The sequence below is a fragment of the Thalassophryne amazonica genome, chromosome 4 (assembly GCF_902500255.1).
Source record: "Thalassophryne amazonica chromosome 4, fThaAma1.1, whole genome shotgun sequence".
Taxonomy (NCBI): domain Eukaryota; kingdom Metazoa; phylum Chordata; class Actinopteri; order Batrachoidiformes; family Batrachoididae; genus Thalassophryne; species Thalassophryne amazonica.
The window spans coordinates 18962807-18977149 of record NC_047106.1 but is presented as its reverse complement, the minus strand read 5'-3'; the positions used below and the strand labels follow the sequence as shown (position 1 = coordinate 18977149).

The 14343-nt window shown below is 46.6% G+C and overlaps 1 protein-coding gene across 1 annotated transcript in view; it reads left to right on the top strand.

The window, feature by feature from the left end:
- The window catches only part of slc13a5b (solute carrier family 13 member 5b), a 29778-nt gene extending 16310 nt beyond the window's left edge, over positions 1-13468 (top strand). Inside the window, exons 11-12 of the mRNA XM_034169163.1 lie at positions 9709-9846; positions 12893-13468. Of these exons, the coding sequence (XP_034025054.1) occupies positions 9709-9846; positions 12893-13018 (264 nt within the window). The 3' untranslated portion in view covers positions 13019-13468. The remainder of the gene's footprint in view (positions 1-9708; positions 9847-12892) is intronic.
- Positions 13469-14343: the final 875 nt, after the last annotated feature.

Sequence of the window (14343 nt, the reverse complement as noted above, 5' to 3'; positions counted from 1 at the left end):
ATGTCAAACCTTTCTCTGTGTGACTCCACTATGAAGGTGTTTAACTGGTGATGCATTAGACAAAAGCTGCATGGAGCTACCTGAAGTACGGCTGATTTAAACAGATTACCAAAAAAATAATTAAGAATTAATCCAAAATCTTAGCATTAGCTTCCCTCTCAACATTGGAGTGTGCACACAGAACAATTAACGTTTGGTGGTGTTAAAGGATCATGGGACTAAATTGTCCTTCAAGGGCTGCCTCGGCCAAAGATCACGTTGAGTAGTAGAGGTTCAGATAGGTGAGGTGTCCCACCAAATAGTTTTCTTTTGAGCTGATCCCCCAGTTGGAGTCAGAGTAGTTGGAGCTGGCCTGTTTCCTTGGTTCTTCCTCTAGTTGGTAATTCAGTCTGAATATGTTTGGGCCCCTTCTCCAGGCCCCTCCTGCCATTAGCAAGCTGCCAAACACACCAAATTCAGCCCCATTCCTGAATTACGGCCCACCCACTGCCAGTGAATGAATGGCATTACTGTGCCAAGCGGCCAAGCACTCAAAAAGCCAGAACTGGATTTAAAACAAAAAACCAAGCAGCAGTGCCCGGGCGTCCTGATGGGCATATGAGAATGGGACAGGAGGAGAAAGAACAAAGGGTTTGATTGGTTTAGCACAGTTTAAAGTGTAGTGATGTTAAAGCTTCACTTCTCAGTTTGCCAAGTGAGTATTTAGTATTTTTTTAAATCACAAAATGGTAGCAATATATAGATGTATACAAATATTTTGGAACATCAGTCAAGTTAAATATTTATTTATTTTTAAGTGAAAACACACATCAAAAATGAGATTTCTTTAAATTTAGATGCTCTGCTTTTTATTTTGTGAACAAAGACAAAAAGGAAAACAGTAACTGGTTTTATTGCTTCTCACACATCACTGTAAATTCTGAGTTACAAAAGTTTGGGCCCTCTGAGCATGTACATGCTTAACATCTACCCACAGGTTTTCAGTAATGGCCAGTTTTGTTTGATATTTGGTGAATTATGGGAAAACTATCAATTTTCAAGAAATGCAGTTCAGACATGGGGCTTGAGCATGGAAAAAAATCATTACATTTAGGGAAAGAAGGTTAATATTTTGACAAAAAACAAACAAACAAACAAACAAAAAACAAAACAAAACAGGTTTTCCAAAGATTAATGTAAATTTATATGAAAAATTTCAGATATGGTCTGAGACTGCTTTTCTTTCACCTGCAAAATATAGCGAAGATTCGTCCCATCCTGTCTATGGCTGATGCTGAGACCCTGATCTATGCATTTATCTCTTTAGATTGGACTATTGCAATGTTCTATTTTCTGGTTTACTGCAGTCCAGCATTAGGGCTCTCCAACTGGTTCAAAACGCTGCTGCCAGACTTTTGACATGAAGCAGAAAGTTCGACTACATTACACCCATTTTGGCATCTCTTCACTGGCTTCCTGTCCCTTTGAGATCAGATTTTAAGGTTCTGCTAATAGCCTATAAAATTGTTCATGGAATGGCACCTCCCTACTTAGCTGACCTAATTAAACCCTACGTACCGGCCTGGGCTCTGCGTTCTCAGAGGGCAGGACTACTTTGTGTCCCTAAGGTGAATAAGAACTCTGCAGGTCACAGAGCTTTCTCTTATCGTGCCCCTGTTCTGTGGAATGATCTCCTTGCGTCAATAAAACAGTCAGGTTCTGTGGAGACTTTCAAGTCCAGAATTAAGACGCACTTATTTTCTCTTTTGTATGGCTAGCATACTGGTACAGTTTTGTTTTACGCTTTTTACTCTTTTAATTCATTTTATTAATAATTGGAGCGTGCCGCAGCCTCAACTTTATCTAAAGTCTGGGTCTTTTAGTGAAGCTTAGGGCTAGTGGGCGGCGATCACCTTAGTATTTCTTCTGTTTTTCTTGTTGCTTGATGCTGACAAATTATACTGTATTTGTTGTCTTTCTGATGCCCGATTCTGTTCTTTTCTCTCTGTTTGAGGTGCGGCTCCATCCAGAGATGGGAGTGGTGTCTTCTTCTGCTACCCTACCCACCTGCAAAATTTCCTGTATATTTGTTTGGTAAATTGTTTTGTCAATTGTGTCGGTAGCATGGCCCAAGCAGAGGGTCATCCCTTTGAGTCTGGTCTGCTTGAGGTTTCTTACTCAAATCATCAGAGGAAGTTGGTAAGGTTAAGGTAAGGTTAGACCTTACTTGTGTGAAGTGCCTTGAGGCAACTTTGTTGATATAAATGATATAAATTAAATTAATGAAATTCATTCATTCATTCACCTTCTACCGCTTAGTCCAATTAAGGGTCGCGGGGGGCTGGAGCCTATCCCAGCAGTCATAGAGCGCAAGGCACACCCAGGACAGGACGCCAGTCTGTCTCAGGGTCACAAACAGACAAACAAACACAGACACACCCACACACACACCTACATGCAAACTCCACACAGAAAGGCCACGGGAATTAAACCCACGACCTTCTCGCTGTGAGGCAACAGTGCTAACCACTAAGTCACCGTGCTGCCCCAAATGAATTAAATTAAATTTAGGAAAAATATCATTCCACTTTCGAATGGATGTAGATAGGGGTTGTTAAATCCAAGTTCCTTTCCAGAATCTGGCAACATTTATGTGAAAATCTCAGGTATCATCTAAGATTAATATAGGAAAAATGTCCTATTTCAATTTCTAATAGACAGCTGATAGGATCCCAAATCACCCAGTAGCTGACTGGGTTCCAACAGGATTCCAATACAACTTTTTGAGTTGGGTTATCTCTTGAAATCTTGCAATATTTATGATTTATGTATAAATCTCATATCATCTGAGATGTATAAAGGAAAAAGTATTTCCAGTTATCTGACAACATTTGTCTTGCTGTCTTAATCTGAATGTTTTTGACATGACATCTTGTGCAAGTGCCTTTCAGTCATTTTGCATAAACATGTTGTACTAAATGTACTCAAAAAAAAAAGAAAAAAAAAAAAGCAATGTTTACTGTTTCAGCACTCTGGCAAAATAATTTCCTTCGGGATTAATAAATCTTATTCTTATGAAAATAATAACTCAAATGATGATACAAGCACCAAATTTGGGAGAATACTCCTTCAATATTACTCTTTTAAAAAAGCCCATGGGCCAATTTGAATTTTCAAGCCAGGGAATCTTTATTTTTAAATGGCTGCAAGTTTGGCATATTGAATTTCACAGCGTGCCATCATATGGTCCAATTTGGTTGATTTTGGTGTCCAAAAGTAGGTTTTTGACTATGAAGGAGTAAGTCCTATACACACTCTTAGACCCATCAGTCCAAGGCATGTCTCCATATATCGTGAATCAGATGAGAGTCTGCAACTCCCCATCAATGCAATACCATCACCAGCTACTTCTCCAGCCAAGGCTGGTACCCATTTATAGCTGGTTGGACTGCAATGATGCAGATGATGTTGTGAAAGTGTAGGAACACGGACCCACAACAGGGGGCGCAATGAACGGACAATGGAGAAGGTAAATAACAAGGTTTACTATTGTGAAACGAGCACAATAAATACAACAATCACAATTTGGGGTCGAATCCGCTGGTGTCGTGTGGGCAGGCTCGAAGGTAGGAGACGTCCGTCTCAGTCGAACCGGAACCACCCAGATCTCCTCTGCCACCGAACCCTGGAAATACTGGAACCGCCAAGTCCCGAATTCCCAGGTGGCCACTGCCTCCGCTCGTCGGATCCGGTACTGCTGGCGGGAGAGAGCAACAACACACAGGTGTGGATGCGACCGCAGCCAGTAACGGAGAGGGGAGAAGCCGCCTCCACCTCTTGTCAAAGTACAGCAGGAAGGTGAGTACTTATCCAAGCAATGAAGCTATCAGTAGTCAACAGTCCTGAAAAGGTTTAACAAGTTTAGCTGGTTGTTCAGAATATAAATGCAGAGAATATTACCTCAGTCTTAGGCGATATCTCGGCACTGAGGTGGAGACGCCGTCCTCCTGATATACCTCTGTGCTGAGTGGAACAGCTGTGTCTGGTGATGGGTGACAGCTGTCACCCAGGCTACTCCCATAAGGCGACAGCGCCCTCTGGTGCCTGGAGCCCGCACTCCAGGCAGGGTGCCCTCTGGTGGTGGTGGGCCAGCAGTACCTCCTCTTCAGCGGCCCACACAACAGGACCCCCCCCTCAACGGGCGCCTCCTGGCGCACGACCGGGCTTGTCCGGATGGCGACGGTAGAAGTCGGCCAGGAGGGCCGGGTCCAGGATGAAACCCTTCTTCACCCAGGAGCGCTCCTCGGGTCCGTACCCCTCCCAGTCCACCAGATACTGAAAACCCCGGCCCATCCGACGGACATCAAGGAGCCGGCGGACAGTCCAAGCCGGTGCTCCGTCAATGATCCGGGCAGGAGGCGGCGCCGGACCCGGGGTGCAGAGGGGTGAGGTGTGAAGGGGCTTGATCCGGGAAACATGAAAAACTGGATGGATCCGCAGTGAGGCCGGAAGCTGGAGCCTCACTGCGGCGGGGTTGATGACCTTGAGGATCTTATACGGTCCGATGTACCGTTCTTGGAGTTTCGGTGAGTCAACCTGTAGAGGAATGTCCTTGGTGGACAACCAGACCTCCTGCCCAGGACGATACTTGGGGGCCGGGGCTCGCCGCCGGTCTGCATGTCTCTTCGCCCTCGTCCGGGCCTGCAACAAGGCAGAGCAGGCGGCACGCCACACCCGACGGCACTTCCGTAGGTGGGCCTGGACCGAGGGCCGTTGGGAGCTTCGGGAGGGCCACGAAGTGGGCCGCCTTGGAGAAACGGTCCACTATCGTGAAGACGACGGTGTTTCCCTGGGACAGCGGGAGACCCGTGACGAAGTCCAGGCCGATGTGGGACCAGGGGCGATGAGGCACGGGCAGTGGCTGTAGCTGCCCTGAGGTCTTTCTGTGGTCGGCCTTGCCCCTGGCGCAGGTGGTACAGGCCTGGACGTAGTCCCGGACGTCGGCCTCCAGGGATGCCCACCAGAAGCGTTGCCGGACGACTGTCACGGTCCTTCGCACCCCTGGGTGACAGGAGAGCTTAGAACCGTGACAGAAGTCCAGGACTGCAGCCCTAGCCTCTGGTGGGACGTATAGTCTGTTCTTTGGTCCGTTTCCGGGGTCCGGGACACGGGTCAGGGCCTCCCGGACGGTCTTCTCCACGTCCCAGGTGAGGGCGGCCACGATAGCGGACTCCGGGATGATGGGATCCGGGGGATCCGACGGTTCCGTTTTGACTTCATCTTCGTGCACCCGGGACAATGCATCCGACCTCTGATTCTTGGTCCCGGGACGGTAGGTAATCCGGAAGTCAAAACGGCCAAAGAACAGTGACCGGCGGGCTTGCCTGGGGTTCAGCCGCTTGGCGGTCCTGATATACTCCAGGTTCCGATGGTCAGTGAAAACCGTGAGGTCAGGGCTGTCAGGGGGCTAACTACCTGACTATAGCCCTTGATGAACCTCCTGTAGAAATTAGCAAAACCGAGGAACTGTTGCAGCTTCCTACGGCTTGTAGGTTGGGGCCAATCTCTCACCGCCGCAACCTTGGCTGGATCAGGGGCGACGGAGTTAGAGGAGATTATAAACCCCAGGAAGGACAAAGAAGTGCGGTGGAACTCACACTTCTCGCCCTTCACAAACAGGCGGTTCTCCAACAACCGCTGCAGAACCTGACGGACATGCCGGACATGAGTCTCAGGATCCGGGGAAAAGATGAGTATATCGTCCAGATACACGAAGACGAACCGGTGCAGGAAGTCCCGCAGGACATCGTTTACCAACGCTTGGAAGGTCGCGGGAGCGTTAGTGAGACCGAACGGCATGACCAGGTACTCAAAATGGCCCAACGGGGTGTTAAATGCCGTCTTCCATTCGTCTCCCTTCCGGATCCGAACCAAATGATACGCATTCCTAAGATCAAGTTTGGTGAAGATATTGGCTCCATGCAAGGGGGTGAACACCGAATCCAACAGGGGCAACGGGTATCGATTGCGAACCGTGATTTCGTTCAACCCCCTATAATCAATGCATGGACGAAGCCCGCCATCCTTTTTACCCACAAAAAAGAAACCAGCACCCATCGGAGAGGTGGAATTCCGGATCAACCCGGCAGCTAATGAGTCCCGGATGTAGGTCTCCATTGATTCACGCTCCGGCCGTGAGAGGTTGTACAGCCTACTGGACGGAAACTCACTGCCTGGAACCAAATCAATGGCACAATCATACGGGCGGTGGGGAGGAAGCGTGAGAACCAGATCCTTGCTGAACACGTCAGCGAGGTCATGGTACTCCGCCGGCACCGCCTTCAGATTGGGCGGGACTCGGACCTCCTCCTTAGCTTGGGAGCCGGGAGGAACCGAGGAACCTAGACACTCCCGATGGCAGGTTTCGCTCCACTGAACCACTACCCCGGACGGCCAATCGATCCGGGGATTGTGCTTTAGCATCCATGGAAACCCCAAAACCACACGGGAGGTGGCCTGAGTCACAAAGAACTCGATCACCTCCCGGTGGTTACCTGACACCACCAGAGTTACTGGAGGTGTCTTATGTGTGATTGGTGGGAGTAGGGAGCCATCTAGCGCCCGAACCTGCACAGGCGAGGTAAGAGCCACCAGAGGGAGCCCTATCTCCCTGGCCCATCTACTGTCAAGCAGATTCCCCTCAGAGCCCGTGTCCACCAGTGCTGGGGCCTTCAGGGTTGAATCCTCAAACAGGATCGTGACTGGGAGTCGTGTAGCAATGTGGGTGTGTCCCACGTGAATATTTTGGCCCACCCCTGGCCCAGTCTCTAGGGGCGGGCGTTGGAGTTTAACCGCTCGGGGCAGTCATTTGCGAGATGCTCACTCGAGCCACAAACATAACAAGCTCCGTGGGCCCGCCTCCTTTGTGCTCCAGGTGCCCTAAATGTTGCCCTGCTCGTGTCCATAGCTTCGTCAGCAGGGGGAGCCATAGGCGCACGGAGCGCAGGAACAGAGGAGCGTGGGGAGGGCGGAGCTCGATCGGACCCGGAAGGGAGAGGGACGACGCGTGCCTGGCCACGCCCTTCGCCTCGTTCCCGACGGCGTTCTTCTAACCGGTTGTCGAGTCGTATGACTAGATCGATGAGCCCATCTAAATCCCGCGGTTCGTCCTTAGCCACCAGGTGCTCTTTTAGGACCAGAGACAGTCCGTTTACAAAGGCAGCGCGGAGGGCAGTGCTATTCCAGCCGGATCTCGCCGCCGCGATGCGGAAGGCGACTGCATAGGCAGCTGCGCTCCGACGCCCCTGTCTTATTGACAGTAGCGCGGTTGAAGCGGACTCTCCTCTGTTGGGATGATCGAACACCGTTCTGAGCTCCCGTACAAACCCATCGTATGTATGAAGGAGCCGTGAGTTCTGCTCCCAGAGCGCTGTAGCCCAAGCGCGTGCCTCCCCGCAAAGCAGGTTTATTACATAAGCTACTTTGCTAGCATCAGTCGCGTACATCACGGGACGCTGTGCAAAGACGAGCGAACACTGCATAAGAAAGTCCGCGCACGTCTCCACACAGCCTCCGTACGGCTCTGGAGGGCTTATGTATGCTTCTGGGGACGGAGGAAGGGACCGTTGAACGACCAGTGGAACGTCACTTTCGCGCGCAGGGTCCTCGGGAGGGAGAGCCGCAGCGGCGCCCAAAGGGCGCGCCTCCACTTGTGCGGCGAGAGCCTCCACCCTGCGGTTTAGGAGAACGTGCTGCTCGGTCATTAAATCGATCCGAGAGGTGAAAGCGGTGAGGATCCGCTGCAACTCACCGATTACCCCTCCCGAAGCCTCCGCCGCGCCTTGGTCTTCCATTGGCCGTTCAACAGCCGGTTGACGCCCCTCGGGGTCCATGACGCTGGCCGAGATATCCTGTTGTGAAAGTGTAGGAACACGGACCCACAACAGGGGGCGCAATGAACGGACAATGGAGAAGGTAAATAACAAGGTTTACTATTGTGAAACGTGCACAATAAATACAACAATCACAATTTGGGGTCGAATCCGCTGGTGTCGTGTGGGCAGGCTCGAAGGTAGGAGACGTCCGTCTCAGTCGAACCGGAACCACCCAGATCTCCTCTGCCACCGAACCCTGGAAATACTGGAACCGCCAAGTCCCGAATTCCCAGGTGGCCACTGCCTCCGCTCGTCGGATCCGGTACTGCTGGCGGGAGAGAGCAACAACACACAGGTGTGGATGCGACCGCACCCAGTAACGGAGAGGGGAGAAGCCGCCTCCACCTCTTGTCAAAGTACAGCAGGAAGGTGAGTACTTATCCAAGCAATGAAGCTATCAGTAGTCAACAGTCCTGAAAAGGTTTAACAAGTTTAGCTGGTTGTTCAGAATATAAATGCAGAGAATATTACCTCAGTCTTAGGCGATATCTCGGCACTGAGGTGGAGACACCGTCCTCCTGATATACCTCTGTGCTGAGTGGAACAGCTGTGTCTGGTGATGGGTGACAGCTGTCACCCAGGCTACTCCCATAAGGCGGCAGCGCCCTCTGGTGCCTGGAGCCCGCACTCCAGGCAGGGCGCCCTCTGGTGGTGGTGGGCCAGCAGTACCTCCTCTTCAGCGGCCCACACAACAGATGAAGTGACTTGTCCAAGGACACAGCCAGGTAGACTAACTGGGAATCGAGCCCAGGTCTACATATTGGCAGACAGCACACTTGACATGCTGAACTAATGGTGCTTCAGTTCAAGTCAGTTCAATTTATTTTATTTGTATAACACCAAATCACAACAAAGATGCCTCAAGACACGTCACATGAGGTGCCTCAAATGAGTTGAGCAATGGTTTGTAGAGTTCCAAATGTGGATTATGCATGGTTAATAAGGCATGATTTAATGATAGGACCTTCAATGTTGGGCAAGTCCACACAAATACATCACCTAAAGAAGAACCTTCATACCAAGCATGGCTGCCATTTTGGAAAATGGTGCATGGGTATTTTCAAAACTCCCATGTCTAAGTAGCATTTTTGTCAAATTTGGTGCTTGTTCCCGCCATTTGAAAGATTCCCCTGAAATATTCTGTTCTCTGCTACACTATGACATTTGATCTTTAATAGAGGTTAAACTTCTATTTGTGGAATATTTCCTGATCCACCACCAGGTTAGTCAGGTGTTCAAAAATAAACAAAAAATATGTTATTTGCTCAGGCTGCACAGACTTTTACATACAAGTGAACATCACCTACAGTTTAAATATGAGTAAATATAAGGTTAAAGTCTTTCCTGTGCCTATTTTGAGAAGCATAAATTACTGTGCTTTGTAATGTGTCCTGCAGAATCAAACTTCTCTCAGGACGTGTTTACACATCTGAGCAGTCTGACATTATGGCTTCATGCACTTTGTTGTGCTTTTTCTATTTTAGATGAGTCATGACACAGTGCTAAGATTGCATGAATTACATGTTAATTACACCCACCCTCTCACCTAATGAGAGTTTTGACTCTGCACAAACTTGCACACGTTTCAGTCTTCAGAGTTATGAGTCAGTGATTATGTTGCAGAAAAGTAGCCAGATGGTGGAGTGGAGGATGCTGTTACTCAGACTTCATCCTGTGTGTGTGTGTGTGTGTGTGTGTGTGTGTGTGTGTGTGTGTGTGTGTGTGTGTGTGTGTGTGTGTGTGTGTGTGTGTGTGTGTGTGTGTGTGTGTGTGTGTGTGTGTTTAACCCTTCCAGTCGCAGTCTATTGGAATCAATCCACTCTACGTCATGGTGCCCTGTACTCTGAGTGCTTCCTTCGCCTTCATGCTGCCCGTCGCTACGCCACCAAATGCCATCGTCTTCTCCTATGGATACCTCAAGGTTGCTGACATGGTCAGTAACACCGTGGTTTCTTGTGTCCACTCAGTAAAGTATAATTTGAACATGTTCACCTTGAACACAAAAGCCACAATTACACAAGCAAAGGTATATTTATACTTGAATTTTGTGGTGTAATGTGAATGTAAAGCAACAGTGTCACTAGAGTTATTGCAATCTAGATGTTTAGTCAGAAACAACTGCAAGTCATGTAGAATCACAACTAAACTATTGTTTTCTCCAGGCTTATATATACTCAACAAAAATATAAACGCAACACTTTTGGTTTTGCTCCCATTTTGTATGAGATTAACTCAACGATCTAAAACTTTTTCCACATACACAATATCACCATTTCCCTCAAATACTGTGCACAAACCAGTCTAAATCTGTGATAGTGAGCACTTCTCCTTTGCTGAGATAATCCATCCCACCTCACAGGTGTGCCATATCAAGATGCTGATTAGACACCATGATTAGTGCACAGGTGTGCCTTAGACTGCCCACAATAAAAGGCCACTCTGAAAGGTGCAGTTTTGTTTTATTGGGGGGGGATACCAGTCAGTATCTGGTGTGACCACCATTTGCCTCATGCAGTGCAACACATCTCCTTCGCATCATCCGTGAAGAGAACACCTCTCCAAAGTGCCAAACAGCAGCGAATGTGAGCATTTGCCCACTCAAATCGGTTACGACGACGAACTGGAGTCAGGTCGAGACCCCGATGAGGACGACGAGCATGCAGATGAGCTTCCCTGAGACAGTTTCTGACAGTTTGTGCAGAAATTCTTTGGTTATGCAAACCGATTGTTCCAGCAGCTGTCCGAGTGGCTGGTCTCAGACGATCTTGGAGGTGAACATGCTGGATGTGGAGGTCCTGGGCTGGTGTGGTTACACGTGGTCTGCGGTTGTGAGGCTGGTTGGATGTACTGCCAAATTCTCTGAAACGCCTTTGGAGACGGCTTATGGTAGAGAAATGAACATTCAATACACGAGCAACAGCTCTGGTTGACATTCCTGCTGTCAGCATGCCAATTGCACGCTCCCTCAAATCTTGCGACATCTGTGGCATTGTGCTGTGTGATAAAACTGCACCTTTCAGAGTGGCCTTTTATTGTGGGCAGTCTAAGGCACACCTGTGCACTAATCATGGTGTCTAATCAGCATCTTGATATGGCACACCTGTGAGGTGGGATGGATTATCTCAGCAAAGGAGAAGTGCTCACTATCACAGATTTAGACTGGTTTGTGCACAGTATTTGAGAGAAATGGTGATATTGTATATGTGGAAAAAGTTTTAGATCTTTGAGTTCATCTCATACAAAATGGGAGCAAAACCAAAAGTGTTGCGTTTATATTTTTGTTGAGTATATCTGTGTGTATGAATAGTCCTCTTTTATGAATTTCATTGCCCATGAAATTGCATGTATGTGCACATGCCTGATTTCCACGCCGGTCTTTAACAGGAATTGATGTAGACACAGCCACCACTAAGCATTTGCATATATAAACTCTTTGTTTCCTCACACATTGGATGCCTAAAGCACCATATGAGCAAACTATCAACTTGAGCCAAAAATAAATCAGAAAGATCTCTAAATACCTGTTCTTGTCTTAAAAATAGAGTATTACTGCCATTCAACAACACCAGAACAGCCTTCATTATACATGACCATCACACTCAGCGTCAACTATTTACAACACTCATAACCATCAACAACAGCAACAAAATAATAATCAGGCCCACAGCCAGAAATTTAAGATGTTATTTTATGCTGAAATGTATTTGAAACAAATACAATGACTAGGTTTGCTCACCAGTTCCATCTCTTTCTATGCGTGGTAAATATCATGCAATTAGTGAATGGTGTGTGTGCAGAAATGTTTTAACAATGTGAGAAATGTTTTGTCATTGGCAGCTTTGTTTGACACAAAATTCTGTTTTGCCTCATTTTTCATTTCCACTTCACCATATCAGGCTCAGCTTCTGTGGAAAAAACGTGTACATGTTCTGAAGCATGCACAGTCTCACCGCACATTTTTTCTTTATAAATGTTTCATGTTCAGACAAAGGTGAATGTGGACTTGTTTCATATTCATTCATTGAATTCATCATTCATACTCATCCAGGTGGATTGTTCAGTGTAACGTGAACTGATGTGGAAGCTCCAGGTATGTCAGTCAGTGACCCTACTGGATGCCAAACAGGGGTCTTCAGGTCAACAATAAGGGGCCAGATGTATAAACTTTCCCCATACATGAACTAGAATTTGTAATGGTTGGTGAAATTATGTGTCTCAAGTACTGCTTCTTTTTCCAGATCAAGTCAAGCCAGATATGGTGAAGTATAAAGGAAAAATGAGGTTAAATAGAATTTAACATAAGACATAAAGCTATTTCACAGATATTTATTTCTTATTAACTTTAATAGTTTATTTCCTGTTTATATATACATACACACACACACACACACACACACATATGCATTAATGTGTACGTATTAATATGGGGAGGTGATGGTCTAGTGGTTAAGCAGTGGGCTTGAGATCAGAGGTTCAAACCCTTGTCAGGCTGGAAAATCACTAAGGGTTCTTGGGCAAGGGCCTTAATCCCCAAGTTGCTCCTGGTGTGTAGTGAGCACCTTGTACGGCAGCACCCTGACATGCAAAGCACTATCCAAATGCAGTCCAATATGCCATTTATATACTGCACTGCAAACAAACAGTGGTGGCCTTGGTGCCGGCCCCCAGTTCTTTCATCTGAAGGGTAATGAATTAATCTGGATGGAAGGCCACAGGTTAAAATCTGCTATTCAGGACCTATTGTGCTTCACATCTGAGGTCTGACGGGATCAAGTGTGCAGAGTGCGGCACAGCTAATAGATCAAATTCTGACAAAATATGCCTGTGAAAATATAAAGGGGTGGATTTGAACCAAATCGGGAAACAAACCATTGACATTGTAGCAGATGTTCAGCATCTTTAATGGTTAACACGGTTGGATGTTAAACAACTATATTTGAAACTGTTATTGATATCTGTATATTTTTCTTCTCTATCAGGCGAGGACAGGAATTGTCATGAACATCATTGGCATCCTCTGCATCACATTGGCCATAAACAGTTGGGGCAAAGCCATGTTTGACCTGGACTCCTTCCCAACATGGGCCAACATGACCGGGGTGTGAGACTGGTTCTGTCGTACGAAATGTTCCACGCACACCCTGCCCTCCTTACCATAGGTGCCCAACAACGACCTCTGGTCAAAGTGACAGCATTCGGATGACCTCGTGAACTCGCCAGTGGTGTTAGGATTCAAGCGTTTGGCGGGTTAATTTCACTGATGTCAGCTGTGACTTTTGAATAATAAATATAAGCGGAAGAAGTGTTTAAGCAGTGAAATTCAAGTATTTTTTTTATTTCCATTTACGTAATGGACTTACACTTTGAAGATGATTGCTCACTCCCATGAGGAATCATAGACAGCAGGACGGCATTGTTGTCCTTGAAAAACACTCTGAAGTATTCAGTTATAGAAACAATTAAACCCAATGTTTCCAATAATAAAAAAAAATCAATAGGTCAAAAGTGAAACTGTATAGTCATATTCAGCAATGTAGCCATCTTAACAACAATAAGCCATTGAGGCTTTTCAGGTTTCAAATCCCGCAAAACCTCGGAGAGGTCGCTCCGCTGCGAGATCTCAGTAACATTGAGAACTGCATTGAGACGCTCTGATCATGCTTCACTTTAACCGCTGCCCACGGACAACACAATTAACATCGCAACATAAAACTATTTTTATATTGTGCCTAAAACTCTTGTGAATATATTCTCTGGGTTTTTAGACATTGTTATTGCGTTTATTTTATGTAGACATGCGAGAATCACAGGCTGTCTCTCCATTATTTTCAATCGGAGCAGCTGTGAGCTCCGCTCGCTTCCTGATCATGTCGTTCTGGGGGAAAGTGAAGTTTGCTCTTTAACGTCTTGATTATTGTTCTTTACAACACTGTTTGTCCTCTTTGCTCCAGACTAATATATATATCTGAAATTCGGTTTGCGCTTATTAAATTCCACGCAGATTAAATGTAGCAGACACGGATTTTTTGTTATAATTGTTTTAGCAAGTTTTCAGGGTATCATGCAGCAGTCTCTTATTAACGTGATGAAAAGCATAAAAAAATTACATTTTTGTACTATAATATTCATTTACAATTGTCATCGTGTGGATTCTCTGTGTTGTTTTGACTGCAGCGACTCTCTGGCACGCAAGGGATTATGGGATAGGTGAAAACCCCGAATACTGTAAATATAATACTAACAACAGGCACTATAAAGTTCTACATGTCAAAAAAGCTCCAAATTTGAAGTTAGACTGATTGCACTCAATGCTGTGCACAGCTAAGCTAGAAATTAGCTTCAACAATTGCTAATCTGCTGAGAAATTAACTGTGTTAATGCTTAACTGATAAACTATTATAACATTTCGCTTAATTTACTTTTAACTGCT